Raw genomic sequence first — 25282 nt, 5'->3', positions numbered from 1 at the left:
AAATATCAGGCAACTTGTATCTTGATTTTTTTTTTTTTTGTTGGAGACATGGTTTTATCCTATTGACCACTGTAGTATGATAGCCTTAATTAAATGATTGTAATCTATTATATATGCACAAGATTATTCCACAGAAAAGTCTGGCTCTGAGGAATGACTGGTGGTGGATTCTTGAATTTATTAAAAATTTATTGTAATCTTTACCTTAGTTACTTGTCCACAAAAATAATGTGATATCCAGTAATTTCACGGGGATATTAGGATAATAGTCTTTTTGAAGCACTTGAGTACTCTGGTAGTGACAAAAACTCAAGTAGACAAAAGTGATAGAGAAAACAAGGATGGATACGTCTGTGTGTGTATACATATAAATATTTCCTGCATAGCGGACTTTCTGCAGAAGGTAGTAGAGGAAAGTTAGTCCTTCACTCTTACCAATAAGGGAGAACAACTACTTCCTTGGTAACTTTCGTTCATCTTTTGCTCTGAACGATGCAGGGAGTTCTGTGGGGAAATAGGACATGCTTGAATCTTGGAAGACTACATTGCATATATAAAGAGGCCAAAATAACATTATCTGAGTGACCGTGTTATTTCCAAACTTCTTAACTTTACAAATGCTATAATACTTTTAAGAGTGTATGTTTGCTAGCATGTCCGGTATAAGTTGTATAATCTTTCCTTGTAGGCCTTTTAATAGAGTTTTTGTGTTCCTAAAACGTTGAAATGCTGCAATGTTGGGAGCTTTCTAGCCTGTATTGTTTTTAAGTGTTTGTATAGAGTCCAACCATAAAGATATTTGGGCAACTTTCTCTCCTTCCAGTGAATATTCAGTTCTTTAATGATCCCTGACACTGGCTGCAAATCCTGGGGAGAGATGAAGAAAATGACTCATGAAAAAACACTGGGGCTGGTCCTTATTTTTTTCGGTGCAAAATTATAGTAATCTATGGTATTCAGTTGATATCGTAGCGTACAAAAATCAGTTGCATTACTTTCTTCTGCTATGAACTGAAAGACTCTTGGCCATATAAGTAACAGAGGTGATACTACAGTGAATAGAAATGGGTGAGTTTGAGAGAAATAATTTCAGATAAAGAGATTTTGTACACACATACACACGCACTTACATATGAGATCCCTCAATCCCAGTCCAATATTTTTAGCAGGTGTTACTGATAAAACTTCAATGTTACATGTTTTTTCCTGGTAGTAGTGAAAGGGAAAATTCATGTTTTATTACTTGAGGCTACAAAGAATTCAAACTTAAGGGAAAAAAACATTTTGTGTTATAGAAGATATTTAATACTTTTAAAATCCTTCACGTTTCTTTTCTCTCTGATATTGGTAGGAAACATGCCATTCCAGCAATTTCTTATGAGTTTAATTTCTATAGGAAATGCATAGTATGTAATAGGAGCTCATTTCAAATACATTTAAGCTCAGTTTAGATATTTTTAATGTTAGTTATAAATGAAGCACTATTACTAAATTAGTACTAAATAGAATTATTACTAAAAATATAACTGGATATAACAGTTAAGAATCAGGTTGCCTAGAGCCACGCAAGTGGTGAAATAGTCTCTGAAACTTTATACTTGTATTCCTGACTACTAAGCTATATGTAGTATATTCAGGTGTTTAAAAAAAATGTCAGAGGCAAAGATGGGTTTTAGGCATGGAAGGAAAAATTTGAGCTTTCCCTTGCTATTTGTAATCTAGAACACTAGAGGACAGCACTAAAATATTACATAAATGTGTTATTGTTTACGCTGTTTATGATATCGATGCTCTGTGAGGGCTTTGTGAGAAAAAACAAATGACTCTTTTGAGCAGAGTTAGGGCAAGTGGTGTTCTGAATTTCCTTTGCTCCTTTTGAAAACTGTCTGTCTTTACACATCATACAAAATATCTTTAAATTTCTTGTGGTCCGAATCCAAGGTATTTGTTGCAGTGATTTCTTTAGAAATTAAACTTTATTTTTTAACGCAACAATGCTGTAGAATAGACCCTTGTGTAAAATTACATTTTAAGGTCCAGAAATGAGGAATTAGTTGGCTCATCTGTAAATGTTCCATGATTTATCTGCTCACATGATATGTACTATGTTGATACTATGATACTTATGCTAAAATTTAAAATAGTGTACTTCCTTGAAAAAAATTACAGCTTCTATTGTGTTTCTCTAGGCACACTGGAACGACATGAAACAGGTGAAACAGCAAAAGCAATTCTTATGTCCATTGAAGATTCAGAATGCTTAGTGGCAGATACTCTACTTCCTGTATCTCAAGAGTCAAAAAGAAATAAAAACGCTGGATACAAACCTTCTAGCTCTTACAAGCATGGCATGGTCTCTTACAATCTTAATCATACAGAAAAATCTTCAGATAAGGTAAGAATGAAAAGTAGAGTGTTTCTCAAGAGGAATGAGTTCTGATCCAAATTCTTTTCACCTTCACTGATTTGTAGCCTTGTGTAAGTGGTGTGGAGGTTTGGGTTTAAGTTTATAAAGCCTTGTACTGACTTGCTCACTCCTTATGCCTTCGACCTCATCTCACAGAACAAATGGGGAAGATGGGGAGGGTGCCTTTTGCAAGGTCAGCAGTAGATGATCTTAGAAGGATTTTCTCAGAAACTTAGCACCCATAAGTAGACCCTATTTCCTTATGCCTCTGGCTTATGACTGCATCTGTTAGCAGTACCCTCAGAACAATTGAACCCACCAGTTCAGTTGTACATGTGTTGAGAAAAAGCATATCATGGTACAATGCTACGGGCCTTTCCAGTGTTGCTTTTCTATGAAATGACAGATGTCTGTTGTCATTCAGTGCTAGTTTTTATTGGGTGTTTGTTTTCTGTTAACAGTATCACAGAACAGAATGCAAGTGCCTTATGTTTATATTAGTGCAATTAAATTTGGCACCTTGTTAGCTAAAAAGAGAATGGCGATGTACCTTGCGAGATGCTGGGCTGCAAATAGATATGATAAAAAAACTATGATATAGTGTTTAGGAAAGATTTGGCCAGGCACTGTACTTAGCTTTATCTAACAATTTTTTACAGAAGTTGTTCAATCAAGTAATTGTGACTGAAGGAAAAGATGTGCTCTTTCTTTTTGTTTTGAAAAAATAATGGAAGGAAATACCATACTGAAACTAGTGTTAATGTGCTGTTAAAGCTGTGAAAATGAGTACAGGGACACCATATAATAAGATACAAGGTTGAAAACGCAGTAATAATTTTATTGTGGCCTTAGATATACCTATATTTGTCAGTTATTTGTAGATATTTAAAAAACCTGTATTTGCTAAACCTAAAACCAATTATTAAAAATCTCTTCAATTTAATACAAACTCGAATTCAATGAGGTAGGTATTACCTTATTCAGGTTGGAAGATAATGGTACCTATATTTTTCTGAAAAGCCTGTTTGTATATCAGGATTGAATATATTCACTGAGCTCTTGATGCGAATGTATCTTACTCATAAGGCCTCATTGTAGTTTCTTCATGTTTACCACTTTTTGATTAATGGGTTTTGGGAATTCCATTTTCTGCAATAAACAGAGGAAGTCATGTCTGCTATTCTTCAACCCTGAATGTAGAAAAAAAAAATCTTCCCACAAGTATGGGAAGATGAAAAATGCTTTCCCTCAACTCACATGTGGAAACAGCCTTCAGAATGGTCTCTGGCCTTTTTCTGGCTGTATTAATTATGATAAATGAAATACTGGATTTCAAAATTCTGTCTGATAAAGTACAGCTTAATCCAAGTCCTGGTTCTTGAATTTTCTTTTCTGGTCTTTTTCTTTATTGTACCTACAAATTTACATAGAACTTTGAGTCTATAATGATTGTTGCTTAACTCTTAATAGTTGTCTTTGACCTTTTACTAACCTTAGTCAGATTTCTAAAGTTCTTTTTGATCCCATTTTCTGAAAAGTCTTATTAGAGCATAATCCTGCTGAGCATGTTGTGGGGCAGATGGTGCACTAGTTGGCCATTGACACAGAATCTGATCTCGCTGTTAGTTTATTAAAAGGAATGGTTTCCTCTTGCCTTTTTAAAGAGGAACAACAAAAAAAGTTACAGTAATTGTGTTTGGAGCATAGTTTTGGTCATATATTAAATTGAAAATTGCATGGATTTAGCAGCATTACTGGAAAGAAAATATATTCATGGAATATGGGATAATAATTTTTGGTAAATATAAGTGTGGTGTTTAATATGCTTGGGGGATTATCATGGTCTTAAATTGGAAGGTGATATCATAATAGACAGCAATTGAGTTGTAATAATAATTTCTAGCACTTTTCTTGTTCAGACATACATCTTTGCTCTGATTCCTCAATAAAATATTCCATTTTCTTGTTTAAACTTTATTCATTAATTATCTTGTCCCAATGAAAGCCTTTTATTCAGAGAATATCAGTGATGTCTTAGACTTCCCTATGACCGTCAAAATATCTTTGTTTTTAATTTCACCTTCTTTTTGTTAGTATAGTCATGTTATTTTAGTCTGATTTCCTAACTAATGAAGTTCTGTACTTGCAAAACCACTTTTCATTCATCAACAAAGTCATCCATTGCATCCAGTGCTTCTGCCTATCTCCATCCCCATTAGAGCATGCTCAGTAGACTGATGTGGGAGATCCTGGAGGATAAATGTATACGGCATAGCTGAAACTGGGAAGAATATAACAATGGAGGTCCCCTTAATGCTATTCCAGAAGCCCTATGCAGGCTACGCAAAAGGAGTGAAACTGCGGCTTTTCTTAACACTGTTTTGTTGTTGCTGAAATGAAGACTTGTTAGGAAGTCTGCTGCTTTTCTTAGTTCTTATACAGGATTTTTTTTTTCACATTTTTGAAAAAGTGCTGTACTGACTCTTTTGGGTCATTGTATTTTAGCATCTTGAAATAGTTCAACATTTCATACCGTATTCATAAGTGTATAATTACCACACAGATGAAACTATCATGAAACTTTCAGATTATCAAAAGGTTTTAGCCTGCATGTATACGATGAGTATGTCATTATCAATTTACTACTTTGGCAAACTGTGTATTAGAAATTTAACAACACACTAAATTGTGAATAACATGTCTGTTTAAAAACAAAACAAAACACAACATGATGTGTCAATTTTAGTGTCTTTTTTAAGATTTCCATTTCAGAAGGTTTATGTTAACAGAAAAAATGAGGTGTAGCTTTTCTGTTCTGTTGGTGTAACACTTGTGATTGATACTTATTTTGTACAATGAGATGATCCCCATGAAGATTGCAAATAAGATTCGGCATTTTTTCTTAATATTTATTATTATGATATTTTATCACTAATATTGAAGACAAAATAACACTTGCAAAGTAGTGGGGTCTCTCTTTACTCTGTCCTAAGAAGGAAGAACAAAAATATTCTCACATAGCAGTCCAGCTTCAAAGGCTTTCTTTCAGAACGTTTGTCATCATGTAAATCATAGATACAAAAGCAGAATGCTTTGATTTCATGGTGTTTTGACCATTTTAATTCTTTTATTGTGCTGCACGTGCCAGTGGGAGTACCAATAATAGATGAGTGTGACAAATGCAGTTAACACGAGATCCATATTAATGTTGTCAAATCCCCTTGATATATTTAAACAGATTTTAATTATTTTCAATGTCAAAAGACCCAAAATATATAGCGTAATAGTTCTTCAAGAAAGCTTTACTTAATATGTGAATGTAAAACCTCTCTTAAAAATGAAACTTTTATATTGGCCTTAGTCATTGACATAGGGTATTCATCAAGTCAGCAATTTGTGTGGCAAAGTGCCATTTGAATAGTGTATTGTTAGAATACTTATGGTCCACTTGACAAGGGCTCTTGCTGTAAATAGTGCAATTTGACTCCAGCTGTTAAAGAGTGGCTTTGACAGCAGCCAAATAGAATGGAGATGCTTTACTGCACCGCAGAAAAATCAATATGGGGTTCTTGTTCATAGTAACCTGTTTTTTCTTTTTTTGCAGATTTATACAAGACTATCTAGAGTTCATTTGTGGAAGTTTAAATATTATTTTTAAAGTGGGTCTGTTTTGTTTTCAGATTGGTGATGAATGATGCTTGTGTTTAGTAAGGAAAAAAGTCAGTACTTTGTGGGTATACATAAACAATGTGGTAATGCGGCATTATTTCAACTCTCAGCTTATATGGATGAATATTAGGATGTGGGTTCATAAGTTATGTAACTAATGACAAAAAATGGTCTTTCCTTCCTCTGTATTTTTTCAGTTTTGTGGTGCTACTGTAGTATCCCTGTCAATTTTCTAAGCTTAAGGTTTTTTAAAGCAGATTTCTTTGTTGTTCTCTGTAACAAACCCCACAGATGTTGACAATCGGTAGTGCCATTGTAGGTTTTCCTGAAGCATAGTCTTGCTGGTGCTGAACAGTTTTCCAGCAGTATTCAGTGACACAAGGTTGCTATGATACCTGGCCAGTAGCAATAGGTATTGAATCACTGGTCTTAATTACAATAGACTACACGCTAGATTGTGTGCTCGTGATGTTTATATAGAACTAGCTCTCATTATACCTTGAAGTCATAGTTATATTTGAAAATTGGAGCTGAGCGAAAAGCTGGTTTTAAAAAAAATTGAAATGCTTCAGTGCGTCATATGAAGATTTCATTGATGCACATAAAAAGCTGGATATGTCTGGGAATTGTTTTCCTGATGTTCCAGAAACCTTTCATGTAAGAAAGCTTCCTAGCTTTTTAACTTAAATAATTTGGTTATAAATCTGTGTTTATCATGCACTGATATTTCTAGTGACTTTAATAATATAATTGGAGCTTTTTCTGGGTAAAAATGTTGAAGGAGGAGCAGCTTCTGAAATTTGTGTGATAATCACTATACCTTGGACTGCTGAATTATACCACTGAAGGGCTAGACCAGAAAAGGGACATTTTTACTGCGTGTATAAGACAAACAGGACAAAAATGGGGGGGTGGGGAATGTATTTGCTAACATATGAACTTTTATAGGAATGTTAGGTATATTCATTGCTTGAGTTACTCAATTTCTTAAAAAACTGTTCTTTGAGCATTAATGTATGGTGCAGAAAGTAGAGTCAAAGTATCTAAGAGTTTACACATCTGCAAAAATTCATTTTGATTTATGCAGTTATTAGAAATAATTGACCAGAGTAGTTAAGGACCAGTTACTACAACACTTGTAAACACATTTTAAACATTTTAAATTGCCGTACTTAGTATTAGTTGTTCTAAAGAACTCACTATTAATTTACGTAATAGCATACGTTTTCTACTTTAAATAAAACATGTAAAGACAAGATGCTTCTAAAACAGAGGTATTTTCTTAGTAGGAAAGCCAAAGTTTTATAGTAGCTTAAAATGAGAAAGAAAAATATACAGAAATTATAAATAGAGCATAAATATCTATTATGTTGCCACACAGAATAAGAAAGAAATGAAGACTGTAGGACAATAGCAGTTACTTGGTTTAGTATAGCAAAGGATGCAATTTGAAAATAAAATTGTTATTGGAAGCCTGGAAAATCACTACTAGTTAAATCTTACTGATGGAAAAATTGATAGAAAAATGGAAATAAGTTACAAGCACAAATACCAGATAAAACTTACCAAACACGAAATCAGGAGTGGTGCCATAAACAATGACATGTTAGACATGGCTTCCTTTTATTTGTTTCCTTTGGTAACATTTAGAGTATTATTATGAGGAATTACAGATCTTGATCATGTGCATGAAGTGGATGATTAAGAACAAAGCAAAGCAGATAGTAGAAGAATGTTTCTCTTTAAAGCTGCTAACCTTTATGATGTTGCTGCCAGGGTGTTTCTATTATTTTACTGGGACTGGTGTTCAGAAGTTGTATTTAGTAGTATATTAGTTAAGTGTAAGAGGAAAATGAGTGAAGAAACAAAGGTGCATGTGTTTATATACCTATATATACATTCATAAATATATAAAGCCCATAAATCAGATGCAAAGCATTTCAGTAGTACATTTCCTGGGAAACTTTACAATTAAGTATTTTATCAAGAGGCCAAGGTAGCAACATGACTACAGTGAAGTAATAACTTTAGAGCTATGAGTTTAAATTGGTACCAGCTAAAAAGCATCGTGATCCTGAGAGATATTGATAGCTTGGACTATGTCAGCTTTGCTGAAAGTTACTACAGTTTTTTTGAATTGGCCCACCAAGTCAAGAATTTGTGATATGAGTGTTTTCTCCATTGATTACCTCAAAGCAAATGAAAGCAAAAACCTGCCATTGTGATATTGTGGCATGTTTTACTCTTGCAGATGTGGATTTTAAGTAACACAGGCTGACAGAAATCTGAGAATAAACCTTAACTATTTATTTCAACACTTCGGATGCTATTTCTATATACTTCTACAAATCTTTTTTCTGATGGTGACTGACTTAAAATTTTTGTTTTCTGTGCTTAGACAATTAATTGGATCCTGTGCTAAAGCTAAAGGAGGTGCTACAGTGTCCTACTAGAAATAATTGTAAGGTCGATATCAATAGTCCTTGTGAAGTATTTCATGTTGAAGGACCATTTATTGAAGCTAACCTAGATGTTGCTGTTTTCCTCTTTGTCTTCTCCCATACCTCAACTGTCATGCTGCAATTCCCTTCTCTGTCCTGTGGAAACTTTAGCAAAGCTTGTGTTTTGTTTTTTAGAGACATACCTTTATGGATAGAAACATGCAGTTTCTATCCTACTGAAGTGTTGTTCGTGATATCTTATTCTCCATGTATGATTGTTTCTTTTAGTTCTAGATGTTGAATACTGCACAGTTTGAATTTTCCTATTTTACGTTTTACCTTTACTACTTTCTAGTCCCTAAGATGCAATTTCTTCTGTAAATCAACCTAATAGATAAATTACATCATCTTTGTGATAACTTATATATTTTCACATTGTCCAGTGACATTCTTGGGAATTCTTCACCGCTAATGACAGGAGGATGGTGGAATCTTTACACTTGTGATGTTTGTCTTTTCTATTCTAAACATCAAGTTCCTGGCCTCTTGTACTTTAATTAGTATTGTTTTAGTGAAGAAAAATATGAACAGGAATTCAGATCTGTGAAAACTTCCTAAATTTCTGCCTCATGCACCTGTTCAAAAAAAAAAGCAGTGACTTTTTCAGAAATACATTGGCACCTTAAATCCAATTACAGAACTAGGACTTGCAACACCAAACCTTACTCTACAAAAGAAGGACTTGCTATCTGCTAACTTCCTGCTGATAACTAATTGACTCTCTTGTCTCAGTTAATTAACAAAATAAAACACTATGCTAAACTGGTTCAATTTAAAACAAACAAAGCAACAGCAATGATTACATTTCCATTTTCTTGACATGTTTTTCTACATACTAATACTCAAACCTTGATTTGTTCTGGTAGTCATAGAATCATAGAATGGTTAGGGTTGGAAGGTCATCTAGTTCCAACCCCCCTGCCATGGGCAGGGACACCCTTCACTACACCAGGTTGCCCAAAACCTCATTCAACCTGGCCTTGAACACTTCCAGGGATGGGGCAGCTACAGATTCTCTGGGCAACCTGTTCCAGTGCCTTACCACCCTCAGAGCGAAAAATTTCTTCCTTAGATCTAATCTAAATCTGCCCTCTTTCAGTTTAAAGCCATTGCCCCTTGTCCCATCACTACATGCCCTTGTAAAAATTCCCTCTCCAGCTTTCCTGTAGGCCCCCTTTTAAGTACTGGAAGGCTGCAATAAGATCACCCTGGAGCCTTCTCTTCTCCAGGCTGAACAGCCCCAACTCTCTGAGCCTCTCTTCATAGCAGAGGTGCTCCAGCCCTCAGATCATCTTCATGGCCCTTCTCTGGACTCGCTCCAGCAGCTCCATGTCTTTTTTGTGTTGGGGACTCCAGAACTGAATGTAATATTCCAGGTGGGGTCTCACAAGAGCAGAGTAGAGGAGCAGAATCACCTCCCTCAATCTGCTGGCCACGCTTCTTTGGATGCAGCCCAGGACAGGGTCGGCTTTCTGGGCTGCAAGTGCACATTGCTGGCTCATGTTGAGTTTCTCATCCACCAGCACTCCCAAGTCCTTTTCCTCAGGCCTGCAATAGTCAGATTTTGCTCTTGCAATACTTGTGGGAAAGGATGAATCAGCCAGCCAGAGATGTCTGATAATGTTTGTTTGCAAATATTGTCCTCTTGGAAGCCTATGCAGTTTTACTGCCTTCAATAAGATTGAACAGCTTTCAAGAAAAGAACAATATGAAGACTTAGCTACTGTCCTGATACATCCTATAGAACAATGCAGGATCTGAAGAAAGTCCAACTTGCCTAATCCTGAGTTTTCAAGAATGGCATTTTCTAGGACAGGATTTTAATATTTAAGAATTTAATCCCGTGATTTTTTTGGTTCTTTTTTTAATAGAAAGTCACTTGCTTAGGATTTGATCTAGTATTTTTTACGTAGGTAAATTTTCTGAGTGGGACTTTTATAATCCAATATGGGAAGCGTACTATCAGAGCAGCCCAGAGCAAATATGTTATTTCAGTTGGAGTCAGCAGTGAGCCTTGGGTTGGTAACTTAATTTTTGTATGCATCAGTCCTTCTTAGGACAAAGCAATATTCTCATGCTTTTACCCCCCTTCTGAGGTCATGTTGACAGTATCTCTGTGTTCAGCATTATTCTCACAGATATTTGGATGTTCATTCATCCCGTAAATAGTTCAGTATAGTAATTCCTGGATCCATGAGTCAGTAGTCTGTGTTTTGTGGATTGCTGTAGCATTGTTTGTCTGGTTGATGATCTAGGAAACATGGGAGATGTTTCATCTTATGGCTTTCCTTCCTAAGTGGTGGGTGGGATTGAAAATGTTTTGGCTACCACCCATCACTGAACTCTATATAATTTCTAAAGATATGGTTAGGGAATTTACTTCTACATTCAAGTAAGTTAGTATATTAACATATAGACAGTATATTTGAATACTGAGTGTATAAATTAATAAGACTTCATTTTAAAACACCTTATCCTTCCCTTCAATCTATGCTTTTCATAGTGCAGAGATTGTCTGTGTCAAAGACAAATCTTTTTTTGGGATGAGTGGATCTCCATTTTTACATGCTTTCTGTAATAAAAATGTTAGAAGAGACTTTGTCAAAGGCATTGTGTTTAGAATTGCCTTTTTGATAGTATGCTCAGACAGGTAGTGTTATGAATTCTAGAGCAAAATGAAGTTGTCTGTATAAAGTTGTCTATATATCACAAGTATTTCTTCGAATATTTTCCTGAAAAACAAAATGTAGACTTGTTTCCTGCTGTTGAACACTAATGTGAAGAATATTCTGTATATTAGCTTTACTTACCAGTTATTCTTTGATATCATGTTATGATTTGTCTCCAGGATCACTTTTATATGTACGCTTGCATTAAATCCAATGAAAAATTCAGGTTTGGTATTTGTGATGGAGACACAGACAGACAGCGTGGACATGAAAACAAAATGAGAAACGTTTAATTTTCTCTGCATTGAGTAATAGATGCATTAGCAATTCGTGCTGAACAATTAAAAATTTGTTGTGCCTGGTAGATCCATCTGTCCAACAATCTGCCTGATGATGGTGTTCCATACAGGATAAAAAGGGGAGTTTATCCAGTTGCTTAGTCTATGAGCTTGAAGACTCCTTGGCTTAATTACTTACATTGTGCCATAGACTTATCAGGAGTGATGCCACAATTACTGTTCAAAGTGCTGAGAAGATAGTAACATTCTCTGCACGCGCTGCAGTTAAATTGATAGACAAACAGTGGTGATGTAAACTCAAAAAACATTGTAGCCTTTTCTGTGTGGGAGATGCATTCTTAGGAGGATCTGGGCATCCTCAATAAAGTGACCAGAGTTGTTGTAATGAATGATATAAAAGTAACGTAAGGCAAGTTCAGAGCAGTTTCTTCAAACTAGTTCACATGGGAAAATTCATCATGAATTGAGACCTTTGTTTGAGACTGTGTTGTCCAAATGATGACACATCAAGTCAAGCATAGATTGAATATGAAAGCAGACTGGGGCACCACTATTGACTCCAGGCTTTTTACACTTAGTTTTATATTTGTGAGTACTGAGGTTTAAAAAGGGTAAATGAGAAAAGTTTTGAATGCCCCGCTCAAGAGTATCGTCTGTCCCATGACTAACGCAAGTGTCTGAAGGTAAGGAATATGAATGACCTTGGTATAGTAACCTTTACTCTGTGTGATCCTCACCCTATGTATAAGGCTAGCATTGCTTTGGAGAGAGTAGGCCTGACCTGTCTGCCCACTTTGAGAGATTATGGATACTTTTAGTGACATGAACTGTTCACATGCTCCCTAAATTTGAAACTCCAGGAGGTAGGCAGGATTAGACATTGGAGTGTGCATGTGTGGATTGCAGGTCTATATTGGATTAGAACGTGCATGTGGTCTTCACATGGAGATGAAAGTGTAGCTGATAGCTTGCATCCTTTCTTCCTATGCAGGTTCTTCTAGAGATGGTGCATGGTGTATGTTTGAGCTATTTCAATTATATACCTGCTTTTTGTAACTATTTTTAACTAAAGGCATCTTTGCCCGTGTCCTGGATTGTTCATCCTTTCAGCTAAGCAACAATGTAAGACAGTTGTGTATTTGCAAATGACAGTGGGTTCATTGTTAGTAAGACTGTTTTGAATTGTTGGTTGAATTGGAATGATATTACAATGAAGGACTAAAAAATGTTTTGGGGAAATATTCCTATGAAACATCTGTGGCATCCTGCAGAAAGATGCAGATCAGAATTTTACCTCTTGGGAATTTATTCTTCTGAAAACCAAGTCAGGCTTAAAAACCAAACAAATGAAAAACAACAAAGCTAAATCAAAAAAAAAGGAAAGAAAAAAGAAACAGTATCCCATGGTTTTATCCAACTTAAGAAATTCTCAGCACTAAATCTGGTTAAGCCTTTATAACCTTTGTTACTTAAGGTTATAAACTTAACAAGGCATGTTTGCTGATGTGATTTTGCTCAAACAAAAGACTATTCAATATAATTGTTGAACAATAGATTGTTTTTTCAGTTACAAATACATAAATACGATTGCAAGACCACATTTATATCTAATTATTACCAGTTCTTCAAGCATCACCTGGGGAATTTGAAGCTTTCTCTTATGTGTTGTATAACAACAGTTTTTGTGCAGCCATTTAAGGAGTAAGGGCTTTTAAGAAACTTAAGGAAATTCAAAATGAAGGTCCAGGCCTTCTCTCAATGCTCTGTAGTATCCAGCTGGCTTAGTATTGTCCACTGAATGATCTGGTTGATTGTGTGCTGTATGCGGCTCTAGCTGACTGTCATGGTAAAAGGATGCTTAAAGTAATTAAATTAGGCTTTTGAAATTCACAAGTGACTTTGCACTAACTAGACGTGCAAGTTATATCAAGTTTTTAGTTTTATCTGTAGAAGCTACAGCAAAAACTTGCAATTTCCCAGTAGATAGAGAGGTGTGGTGTTCATGGCTTAGGTTTAAGATGTGCCATTTGAAACCTGAGATTTTTGTGGAACTTGCTAACAATATTTTATGCTCATAAACCAATTTGAAGCCCCGAACACAATTTCATTTATCTTTATATTCCAAGCTTTATAGAGTCTGCAAAAGTGTCCATCTGTTCAGCTGAGATTGCCTCAAATAGTGAGTGGTCAGAGAGACTTAGCTGATAAAGGTCAAAGGAGCCTCTTGACCCTGTGATACTCGCCAAAGCAATTGGAGCGTAGGGACTGATCTACAGTTAGATATAGCTTGCTAACGCCATCTCCACTTTAATTGGTAATGATAGCAGGAGTACACAGTAAAGTCATTGCTGAAAGAAAACAAAAAGTATCCAATATAGTAATTTATTACCAGTCAGTGGGTTTCACGCACTGGGTTGTTTTACCCCTGCAGTGGTCAGAGAAAGCAAAAAGGTACTCTAACACTTAACTGAAAATGGATGCCCTGCTGCTATCAGAGATGCATGGTGGTCAAATGATTGCCTGTGCCATTAGCTTGGTAATGTTTTCTCTATTGTAAACTCAGCTCCCCATGTTCTTCCTGTGCATCAGCTGCAGATTGAAGGCTTTCTCGTTTGTCTTCTATTTGTGCTGCCAATCATCAAGCTGCTGTCCACCAAGCACATTTCAAGGAGGCAATTTTTTTACTACTGTCGACTACCATCTCTAGCAACTGAGGGCTCAGAGGATTTAGAAATGAATTTAATGCTTTAATTTACACTATGCCAGCCATTTTGTGCATTGTTTGTTTTTTTTTTCTGAGGTAATTCTGTGAGACAATTGCAGGTTTCCTGTTTTGCAAAACTGTGTGTTAGCACCTGCAAACATGCCCCCAAAATATAGTTTTTTTCTCTTATGTATGCTATATATAATGCTACTAACATTGAAAGGTTCAAGAGAAAAATTGTCTATGTAAGTAAAGTTATTTACTAAGCTATTCTGTATTTAAAAAAAAAAATAAAAGTGCAAACTCAAAATAAACAAAACCAAACATGGGTATTGCTTCCTACCATCAAGGATAAAGCATCATGGAGAGTAGAATACAGCTGTCTTTGTCAATATAATTTGCCAATGACAACCTGAGGTAAGGGTATTTAAGATCCCTAGGTATGGTAGCCATGCTTTGGTTAAAACAGTTCTTTCAGCTCCATGAAGTACAAACCTAAGAGACAGGGTAGGAGTAGCTAAATAACTTTTAAAAGCAGCTTTGTGACATGCTTATTTTTTGTGAGCCTAGAGCCAAACCAATGATGAGACGTGATTCTGAAAATTAGGAGCTCTGAACTTCTATTGACATCCCAGTGACTGGCACCATGAAGACACAAAAGATTCTTAGCCCTCAGTACATTTTGGTTGGCAAATTCTGCTGCCCCACCCTCCTCTTCCATTTCTGTAACTGAGGTTCTTCATGCTTTAGTTTATTAAAACCAGATAATCCTATTTGTTGTCCATGTTATTGTCACAGAGGTAATGAACAGTGATTCAACCATGTAAATGCTCTTCAAAGTTTCTGTTGTCTTAGCAGTGTAATTCAAGGTCATATTACAGCAAAGACAGATGACAAAAGTGTTGATTTCATTGAAATAAGTATATTTATATTCTCAAACTTCATTGTGATATTTCAGAAATTATCATATCAAGAAACTTCTTAAAGACTATAAGATGTAGTGGTTTTAATGATTCTATATTGAGTTTTGTTTAAAAATACTTGTTTGAAAGGGTGAAGATACATATACTTTGATTACAGGATGTCTGCGCTAAATGCACATGAGCAGACAGTAGGATGGTGATATTTTAATGATTAAATTAGCAAATTTCTTTATAGTAAGTATATTTAGTAATGAACTAATTGCTCTTTACAAGAGGAAGTCTTGCTTATCTGTCAGACTTGCATCATGTACTGAAGTGCGCTGCTGTATTGGGCCTGTATTAAAAGCTGATGGTCCTGATGACTGTCAAAATAGAAAAGTGTGTTTGCCAAAAACCCTTGGACAGAGAGACAGAAAATCCCTCACTTCAAAAAAAAAAACAGCAGCAATGCAGCTTCTGTTAATGAAAGAATCTTCCAGTATCCTTTGACAATACTTCAATTAGCTCACCCACACCCCCAAGCTCCCCAAATCTAACTAAAATTTCATCTAAAAATAACGTGTTCAATTTCTGTCTAATACTTTTTTGAGCCTTTGCAGGCAGCAGGTAGTGTGGATAAAGGAGGGGACTGATCTTTTTTCTGACTTGTTTCATCCATGTTAATGGATCAAAATATACTCTCTCACAAGAGAAAGCTCAAAGGAATACTGTTAACCCCCTGGAATATTACATAATTACAAACACTGATTAGAATCAGCAAAATAACTGACATTGATGCTTTATATGGCATGATTCATTGTCCTGGCACTGGTAACTTAGGAGGAAATTTTCTGTTGCTTTTGTTCTGTTATGTTTGGGATGTAGTGAGAGTACAATGGATAAAGAAGGCCAGAAGTCTGTAAGAAAAAGTCACATTCAGTACTTCAGGACTTGTTTTACGTAGAAGTTGGTACTACTCGCGCTGTTAAAACTGAGCAATTTGTTTTCAGTGTATCAAAGTGACATCTAAGTATATTTTGAGTCTGGTTTGCCTTCTAAAAATCTACCACGTGATTTTGCCACTTTATTTCCTTTATGTAAAATGAATGTCAAGACCATTCTTGTCAAATCTGTTTTTAGCACAAAACCCACAATAGGATGCATCTGGTAAAGAAAGCTGGTGTGTGGAGAAAGTACATGTATATGAAGAGTTGAAACAATATGGGAATCCCTGACAGCTAATGGAAGTGTGTATTTTAAGTGGAAAAGCATTCCTAGAACAAATTGCATCCCAGCGGAAAAAGGCCTTTAGAGATGAGAAGACAGCTAGGTAAAATAACACTTGAATTGTACTTCCCATGAAACTTTGATGTGGTATGTCTGTCTTAAACCTGTTAAAGATAATGGCATGTATTGATGTATTTGGGGGCAACAGTAAGGATAGCCCTCAGCTTCCGTCTTCTTGTAGACACGGGTAGGTTTTTCCTTGGGTGCTAAGGTGGTTTCATAGAGATGTGTAAAGGGAGAAGAAAAGCGATAAAATAGCAGTCTTCTAAGTTGTGGAGCAGGAATTAATTCCATGCCAGAAGAAATCAGTTAAACTGAGCCCACAAAGTTTTTTGCCCCAACTCCTGTCTTGGACAACATCTTCAGTGGCAAACTAGCGAGCTATTGCAGAGGTGATAGTTGCCATGCATGGAGTATAGCTTGTCATTTCAAAGCCTCTCTAAGTCTTGCTCTTTCCTGGATGCAGAAAGTTTGTTCTGCTGTGGGTCAGTCAGAGGTGATACATTTTGGTCTGTAGCCAGACTTCTTGCCTCTTTAAAGCTTACAGGTGAAGGCCTCACAAGGGAGCCTTATCAAGCAATGCAGAACTCTCCAAGCAGTAAAAATGTTCCAAGTGCCGGTTGTGAAGCAGGAATGTTATTGACACATAAATGGCTTTATTTTGAACAAAGGAGATCATTACTAAACTATTCAGTTTCAAATAGTTAGTTGTTAATTCTGGGAAAAAATAAGTAGACTATTTTAGTTTGGGATTTGGAAATGTTTAAGATCTAATAATTATAGAAGCTTCATGAGATACTTATTCATGAGTTTTTGTTAGGGACTAGCCAATATTTTAACTGAAATGTCTGATGGTGCTATTAGATTAATTTTGAGATCATGCATGCATAAAGTACAAAACTGCTTCCTACTTCTCAGTTTCCAGCAACAATAAGTGATAAACTGTATTGTGACAATAAAAATCTGGTTTTAGTGCTGAGCATGGCAACTTTTATGCTTTAAGAAAACATGACTTTTCTTATTATTAAAGTTTTCTTTCTTGACTAACATACGCTTCCTTTGAAGTAGCTCCTTGTTAGACATAGTGCTAATGATGCACAAAAAAGAGGTAGCACGTTCTGCTAACTTCCACAACTGAACTGCAGCTGGGAACCGTAACACTTATTATTTTAGATTCATACACTTGGACAATGACAAAGAGGACAAAGATCAGCTTTGAAAATCTGGATAAAATTAACAATAGCTTTCAGAAGATTTTAAAATAAATAATTTTAAAAATTCTTCCCAATTTTTCAGCCAAATAATAAAAGTAGATGGAATATTGGTGGTCAGGGAAGACCTGTAAATAGGGAATCAGAAAGTTGGCCGTGTCAAAAATAAAATTTAAAACTAGCAATAGTAAACCAGAGAAGATGCCTCTTTACTGTCTTTCAAAATGAGGATTATCAAAATCTGTAGATTCTGTTCAGTACATCAGTGTGGTGGTCATTTAACTTGCAGAATTGAAGGAAGCCTCTATCTTTTGAAGACAATTCTTTTTATGACATGATCATTTGAAATTCACTGGGAGAATAGTAAGGCTTTGAATGGCTTGATGTTTGGATATGTACAGTACTATCTGCTTAAGCAGTTTGAGTCTGAAAGACAATCCTTTGATAACTGAGTTTGAGTTGAGAAAAAATTGTCGGAAAAGAAAGAAAAAGGAATCTTTTCATTGCGGAAACCTGTGTGTTGGCAACTGGGAGGCCTCAAAGTTGGACTGTGTGGTTCAGAGACAAGTCATACTTTGTTATTGCGATTGTTATTAGCCAGTTCTTTGACACTGAGTTACTAAACTCTTAATGTGTACATTTGGGAAAAAAAATCAAAGGTAACGACAATACTTGTCTGAATGTAGTGGGATTTATTTTTGTGAAAGACTTCTGGAACTTAAGGAAAGGCACAGTACAGAATGTAAATATCTGTTAATCTGCTTTTCAATATCCATCATCAAATACTATTCCCAGATCTCTAGTTCATAGTTAGTTTTATGGTTTTCCTTCCATTTTCTGTCATCTTCTGTTACAGAGAATAGCTTGTCTATATTTCCTAAATAATGTTTTATGTCTACAGCTTTAGATGTCCACCTTCTTTCATTGGAATGAAATGTCTATGGCAGAGCGCTAAGATAACTTGGTAGATGCTTTTAGGATCAATGTCAATAAGCTTTCATATTGCCAATAAACATTTATTGTGACTTCACACACAGTGGCATCGCCAGATGTCTCAACAGATTGACATTGTCACAGTATTTTCCTTTGTTTGGATGGTGGCTTTCCTAAATGTGGAAAGTCATACAGTTTACCCTGTCTGTAATAGCTTCCAGAGATTTTTAAAATAGGTAATTAAAAAATTCTTCCCAATTTTTCAGCTAAATGATAAAAGTAGGTGGCCCATTGGTGATCAGTGGAGACCTGTAAATGTTAATCAAATATATTTATTTAGCACAGAGAAAATGATAGGCCAAATAATAATAGCTTCTATTAATGTCAAAGCTAGCTTGTGAATTCCAGTGTTTGCATTCCATGGGGTTCTCCCTATGTATTAGAAAACAGAATAATTAAAGATTAAAATAATCCTACTGCTTAACTATAATGTGTTATTTTTTAAAAAGGAAAAGGATAAAAACAAAACCTAAACAAGCAGTTATAATCTTACTTATGACTCCCTATGGGCATCTTTAAATAAGCTTATGTATTTAGAGTGCATCCTCATCTGGTAGGAGCATCATTCTTTAAATAACAGAAAGCTAAATTATATCACTACCGACAACTAAATAGTCAAATAACTTATAGGTTATAGAAAGTAAATTTTTTTCCTTTTGTTATTCGTAACTACAATATTGAAGTTTAAAAATAGCTAATCCTCTGAAATCATAGTTTGTAATGTAAAAGCAAGTAAGGTAAGGAGAAATCTTGAGAAAGATGAGTTAGTCAACATTGCATTCAAAGTAAAGCCAACTGTTGCCCTGTTTACTAACACTTGATGGTTTCTTTTAAGATGCAGCTATTTTCAACAGAAGCAGTTCTTTACATTAGTGAAACATTTATAATCATCATGGGAAAATTAAAAACTAACAGTGATCTAGAAAAGTCTATATCACTTGTGATATGGAAGCTGGCATGATTGTTTGCAAAAGTATCACTGAACTGAAAAGCTGCTTCTTGATGCTATCTTTTTGCTCCTACGTGCTTGCTTGTAAAGCTGAAAAAGGTAGACTGGACACAGTGCTGAGAGCATAGACTCGTGCAGGACAATAAAAACATCCAAGTCATAAGCACTTAAAGAAAAGGGCAAGAGCATCAACGAGGAATTTATACTCCCTTATGTCTGCTGTTCCCCTGAAGGTAAAAGATATTTCTTTAATAGATACAGCAGTATTCTGATATAAGATGTTCTGTCACAATCTCATAACTTAACTTTAACATTGGATGATCCTCCCTGTACCTTCATGGAATGCTGCTTGGTAGTGCAGTGTTAGGATTCCTGTGAAAGAAGGTAGTTGCTCTTATACAAACCCGTCTGGAGTCTCTCTCAGACAAAAATTTAGAGTTTTGTCTCTATAATAGAATTTTATTGCGATATTCTTAAAGATTCAACTCTTTCATTTAGTTCAGTTTCTGATATGTTTTTTAAAAATCTAAAATTTTTTTTTTAAATCCTAGAGGAAAATAGGTTTTATTAAAACATTAGGATCATCCTTTTAAAAATTGAAATACTCATCATTAACTGTCACTGGTAGCATTATTATTGCAGACTCTTCATTGAGTGGTAGGTAGGTTCAGTCCTTTTATAATAACTAAAAAAAGGAGTAAGGAAGCAGCAAGAGAGGCTGATGTTCTACTGTGCCCGCAGTAAGTTTTTTCCACTTTCTGAAGCCTGCAGAAGTTCTGTCATAAAAATTCTGTCATGCTGGGAATTTACAGGCATAGAAAGTTGTATGGGGAAAAGGGCAGCAGGAATGTGAAATGTTTTTCTTCTGAATTTGCAGATGTGCAAGGCAGGAAATCCACTCTTGGGAGTGGGTCTTGACTGGAACATGGGATCTGATGTGACTTGTGTTTCTTCTCCTTAAAGACTCTCAGAAATTAGGTGGTGCAGTATCCCAAGACAGAACATCTCTCCTGAAGTACTCATAGGAAATTGGGAGTGAGGCAAAAGCAAGTATGGAATGTTTTCCATATATAGAAGTATCCTAAGGGCTGCAGGACAGATTTTTGAATTTCCCCCTCCTGACTTGTTCTTCCTTAGCATCTTATTCCTGCCTGCATATATCCTCCAATTGAATGACTTAATATGAAAATTTTTCTTCATTCTTGTGTTTGTTGTTGTGCTTTCCTTCTTTCTATAGGTTCTACTTAGTGTCTAATCTGTAGAGTTTATATCCTAATAGAGAAGACTTTCTTATCTTAGTTTATCTTCTAAAATATTGTATTCTTTCTGTATGCTTAGGCTACATTCTGTCTAAGGTTCTAATGTCCAGGAGAGATTGTTTTTGATGGGCATTTGTGTGCATAAGTTCTGTGATACTTGTATAAAGAGATGATTTTGAATGTGTCCAGAGACATCCCCTCCTCAGGAGGTTGTCGCAGCATAGTATCTACCCTACGCTAATGATACTGGCAAAATAAAAATCAATTCTAATTCTAAAAGATGTAAAACTTGTTCTTAATGATGATTTATCATTTCAATCGTGAAACTACAAGAATAAAAGTGAGTTAAAAATTTTTTTTTGCAGGTGATTTTGAATATTTCCTCGTGTTGTTCAGCTGACACTGTATTACAGTTCATCATTGTTAGGTTACTCTTATCATAGTTTGTATTTCAGTCAAAAGTTGTGAATAAGTGTGGCTGTTCTTAAATATTCCTTTCTGCCAGATTTTAGGAGGATCTGTAAGCAATGTTATTAGGATATTTACTAACAGTAGTAATCAGGGATGTGTATTTACACCAGCACGATTATCCCTTTTGTATGTGGAACTGCAATGGTGCTTTACAAATCCGTTGCTGTGAATGATCTTTAAAATTGGGGATGAAGTATGGGGAATTTTAGAAACATCCAGATTGGAAATAGGACGGCAGAAAAAGTCAGATATTCACAAATATTGTAGTAGCTCTGTAGCCTTTTTCTCTCAATTATTTTCATCTAAGGTAATTAATTTTATAATTGGATATCTCATTACAGAAGTTCTTTATCGTTGCTGATAAAGCGTGTGACAACTCAGAATGAAGCAACTTTAAGATATTTTGCATGTTTTGAAATGGCAAAAGGCATAGGTCTTTATCTCAGACATATATCAAATTGCAAGGCATACAGATTCTCAAGGTTTGCAAGAATTTTTCAACATCACAGGATTTGTTTTCCTAGCTTTATTTTTGAAAAATAAAAAAAAAAGCTGTATTCTTTAAAACTTTCCTAAAAGCCTTTCAGCTTGAAATGAGACCTAGCAGAAGAAATATCAGCCTAGAGTTTTGGCAAAGATGTATGCAATCTCTACAGTATTGTTGTATAATTGAAGATGTTAAGGAGCTTGTATTATAGTGCTTACCTGCTTATGTCTCTGTATCTTAAGGTATTTAGAAGAAAATACTTTTTTCCTTGGTAAGAAGTTAATAAATATAATTAAGTTGAACTTAATGGAATTACTAGATCCATACGCAATTCTATGCTAATATCTTGAAAATTAAAAAATACTAGGATTTGTGTTTGGACACTTAATATTTTTCTTTCAGTTAACTGATACCAGCAGCATCCAACAACCCTTTACTATTTTACCAGTTAAAACAAAATGGAACAATGCAAACTTTCATATTCTCTTATTTGATCTGGACAAACTTGAGGAACTTCTACTGTCATCTCAACTCAATGGATTAAAGTCATCGAATTCATTCCATAACTTTGAAACTCTAGAAAGAGCCAAAAGTACTACCGAGAAAAGGGTACCGACATTAAAAAGAATTAAAACTGCTGGCTCCATATCTCCAGTGGATGGGCAAGTAGATACTGTTTGTTCAGACCAGGTCTCTAGGGATAATAACGCAGCTAGGCCTTTGGAAGAAAGTAGTGGCATGAAAAGACAGAAAAAAATGAAGAATTCAAGAAAGACTAGAATGGAGCCATCAGGAAACATTGATGTGAACATCGCCACTGATGCAGCTAAACTGCTTTTGTCATGTCTCTTACCGTGGGGTGTAGATAAAGAAATAGACGATCTTTGTGTTAGACACTTGGATATCTTGAGGCTTCAGCGTCCTGTTTCTTTTGGACTTGTGTCAAATGAAAACCACCTATCACTAATGTTGCCAGGATGGAAACGTACTGATAGTGGTGCGCTAGAAGAACATGTAGTAATCAACTTCCTTTCAAAAAGAGTGCTTGATTTATCAAACAAGTACCTTGCTGCAACTGAAGGACAAACTGGAAAGAAGGATGGACCTGAGAATAATGTTGATGGAACAAAGGGATTGGAAACAGTATTCTTCTTATTTAGCAGAATAGCTTTAATCAACAGGATAATTAACATACCTTCAGCAGTTACAGGTGAAACTGAAAGGTAAGAACCTTTTCATTATGAGTCTTTTCTTACTTTATAGTGGTTAAAAAGTAAAAAATATGAAACACTTCTCTTAAATAGGGACTTTTGCGAGAGACTTTACATTGTTTCTTTATAGCGTTTTTATAGGATATTCTTTGAACAAAAGGAGATTGAGGTAGTTAAGTATCTTTATATTTTTCTGTTTAGCAGATAAGAACTGATGCAAGAAATTTTTTTCAAGAGAACAAGAACTTGAATTATCCAGCTTCACACCCTGTTTTTCCAGAGATCACTCTTTTCCTTGCAGTTTAAACTAAGCAAAATAATGAGTTCTCTTCAGGCACGTTTTGAGATGTGCATTAGCATGTTTGTGCTGTTTCAACTTCCACTCCCTGTAAGCAATATGCTTCCTTTACCATGAAACCCTTGGCTCCACAGATAAATAAAACATGAGAGACAAGAACAATCTGTCCTAGTTACACTTTCTAAAGTATAACCCCCCCAGTAATAATAGCAGCTACTGGGAATGAATGCCTCATCAGCCCTTACGTTCTGAGAACCATCCCAAACAACATTTATGTTACTCAAAACAAATTTATTGACTAAATGCTTTTTCAGTGTTAAAGGAAAAACAGCATGCTCAAAGTTATTTGACCAAGCCAAATAAAGCATACTAATCAGGCAGTGGATGTTGTCCACAGACTTTTGTTGTTCAGCAAACCTATGTCGGTCTGTATTTAGTGTTTTAGGAACAATCAACTGTAGTGTTGGTGATGCTGTGGCCCTAGAGGCAAGAAGGAGGACAAAAAATACTGATCTTGATGCTGCAAGTATCTGAATCTTCCACAAAGCCCTAGGCATTCAGTGTATCCCAGGGGATATAGACCATCCCGCAGGACAAACGCACATTTCTCAGTTACTTTTACTGCTAATCACACTGCCTACTGGTCCATATTCAACACAAGCTTTTATATGAAGGGTTGTTTCCAGTATTCCAGCTTGAACATGAATTCCTGTCCATGCAAGAAATGACTTTATGCTTGCACTCTGTCCTACAGTATTCTGTAGGAAAGACATTGTGTAATTGAAGCTAGTCATCATACCAGAATCAAACATTTTTCCCAGACATACGCATCCTGGCTTTGGAATATATCTCCCAGAAAATTATAAGTATTAAAGTTATTGCAAGAAAAAAATTACACGATTTTGTGAAAACTATACTATATAAAGTTTTCTCCAGGATATGTAAAGCTATAAAAGCTAGCATCTCTTGTAGAAACAGGTGAATTTTTGTACAAAACGGAGAATTTGTACAAAAAATTGCCATAAATTTTGGCTACAAAAAATTATGAATTTTTGTTCAAAGACTTTGAAATGCTTTATTTGGGATTTTGACATAGTTTGGTTTGGATTACTTTTTCCAGGTCTGGGTAGTATATCTATTTATAGCTGTCTTGTAGCTAGGTTTTAGTTTGGTGCTATTTGTGATGTGCTGTATATTCTTTGTTCTTCATCTCGTACACATTCAGAAAACAAACAGACAAGTAGCCACAATTTTTCTGTGTTATTGAAGGATAAAGTGCTCTTAGGGAACTTGATCAGAACTAGACTCTATTTGCTGCGTTTTTATCAACACAGACCTCAGAGGTTTTAATCTCCTGGACTTTTTTCCTCTTTACTGCTGGTGACAAGAAATTTTTTCCTCATTGTGACTCTGTCCCATAATAGCACAGTTTCTTTCCCCTTCCAAGAACTGTTTCAGAACTTTAGACATGTTGGTCATAATTCACTCCCCACCCCCCCCAGAGATAAGAGCAGTTGAGATGTGTAAAGGATTTTCTGTTGTTTCCTAACCTCTGTAAAGCTGCAGATTGACCCAGTGCAGTCAAGAACCTTCATTTTCATGTAGAGTCACAAAAGTTGTGTGGGTAGAATCAACGAGATGATGTTACTGTGTCAGCAGTAATAGGAGAAGTGGATTAGAGCCATGGGAAAGAATTTGATGCTTCAGACACTTTAAAAAATATATACTGGTTCTACACATGATGTACTTTCGTGTGATAATGCTTTCTTTGTGTCTCAGTATTAGTCATAGTTCTGCTATCTGAATATATCTGTACTTTTTGTATTGCCTCAAAACCTGTTATGTGCCTCAAAACCACTCTTATCCCTCTCTCCACCTAGAGAAAAAGCCCCTTTCCTGCAAAGTTCCCTTTCCCTATTCCCTCCTCCCCAGTAATAAGCATAGAAGGAGTAGGAGTTGGCCTGT

General features: G+C 35.5%; 1 protein-coding gene across 1 annotated transcript in view; it reads left to right on the top strand.

Moving 5' to 3' along the window:
• Positions 1–25282, top strand: part of WDR72 (WD repeat domain 72) — a 110580-nt gene that overhangs the window by 32604 nt on the left and 52694 nt on the right. Inside the window, exons 13-14 of the mRNA XM_086620265.1 lie at positions 2190–2395; positions 22211–23031. Coding sequence (XP_086476391.1) covers positions 2190–2395; positions 22211–23031 — 1027 coding nt within the window. The remainder of the gene's footprint in view (positions 1–2189; positions 2396–22210; positions 23032–25282) is intronic.

This window comes from Tauraco erythrolophus, chromosome 14 (genome assembly GCF_009769465.1).
Source record: "Tauraco erythrolophus isolate bTauEry1 chromosome 14, bTauEry1.pri, whole genome shotgun sequence".
Classification (NCBI taxonomy): Eukaryota; Metazoa; Chordata; class Aves; order Musophagiformes; family Musophagidae; genus Tauraco; species Tauraco erythrolophus.
Note: the sequence above shows the minus strand (reverse complement) of the source record. Positions and strands in the feature narration are given on the sequence as shown.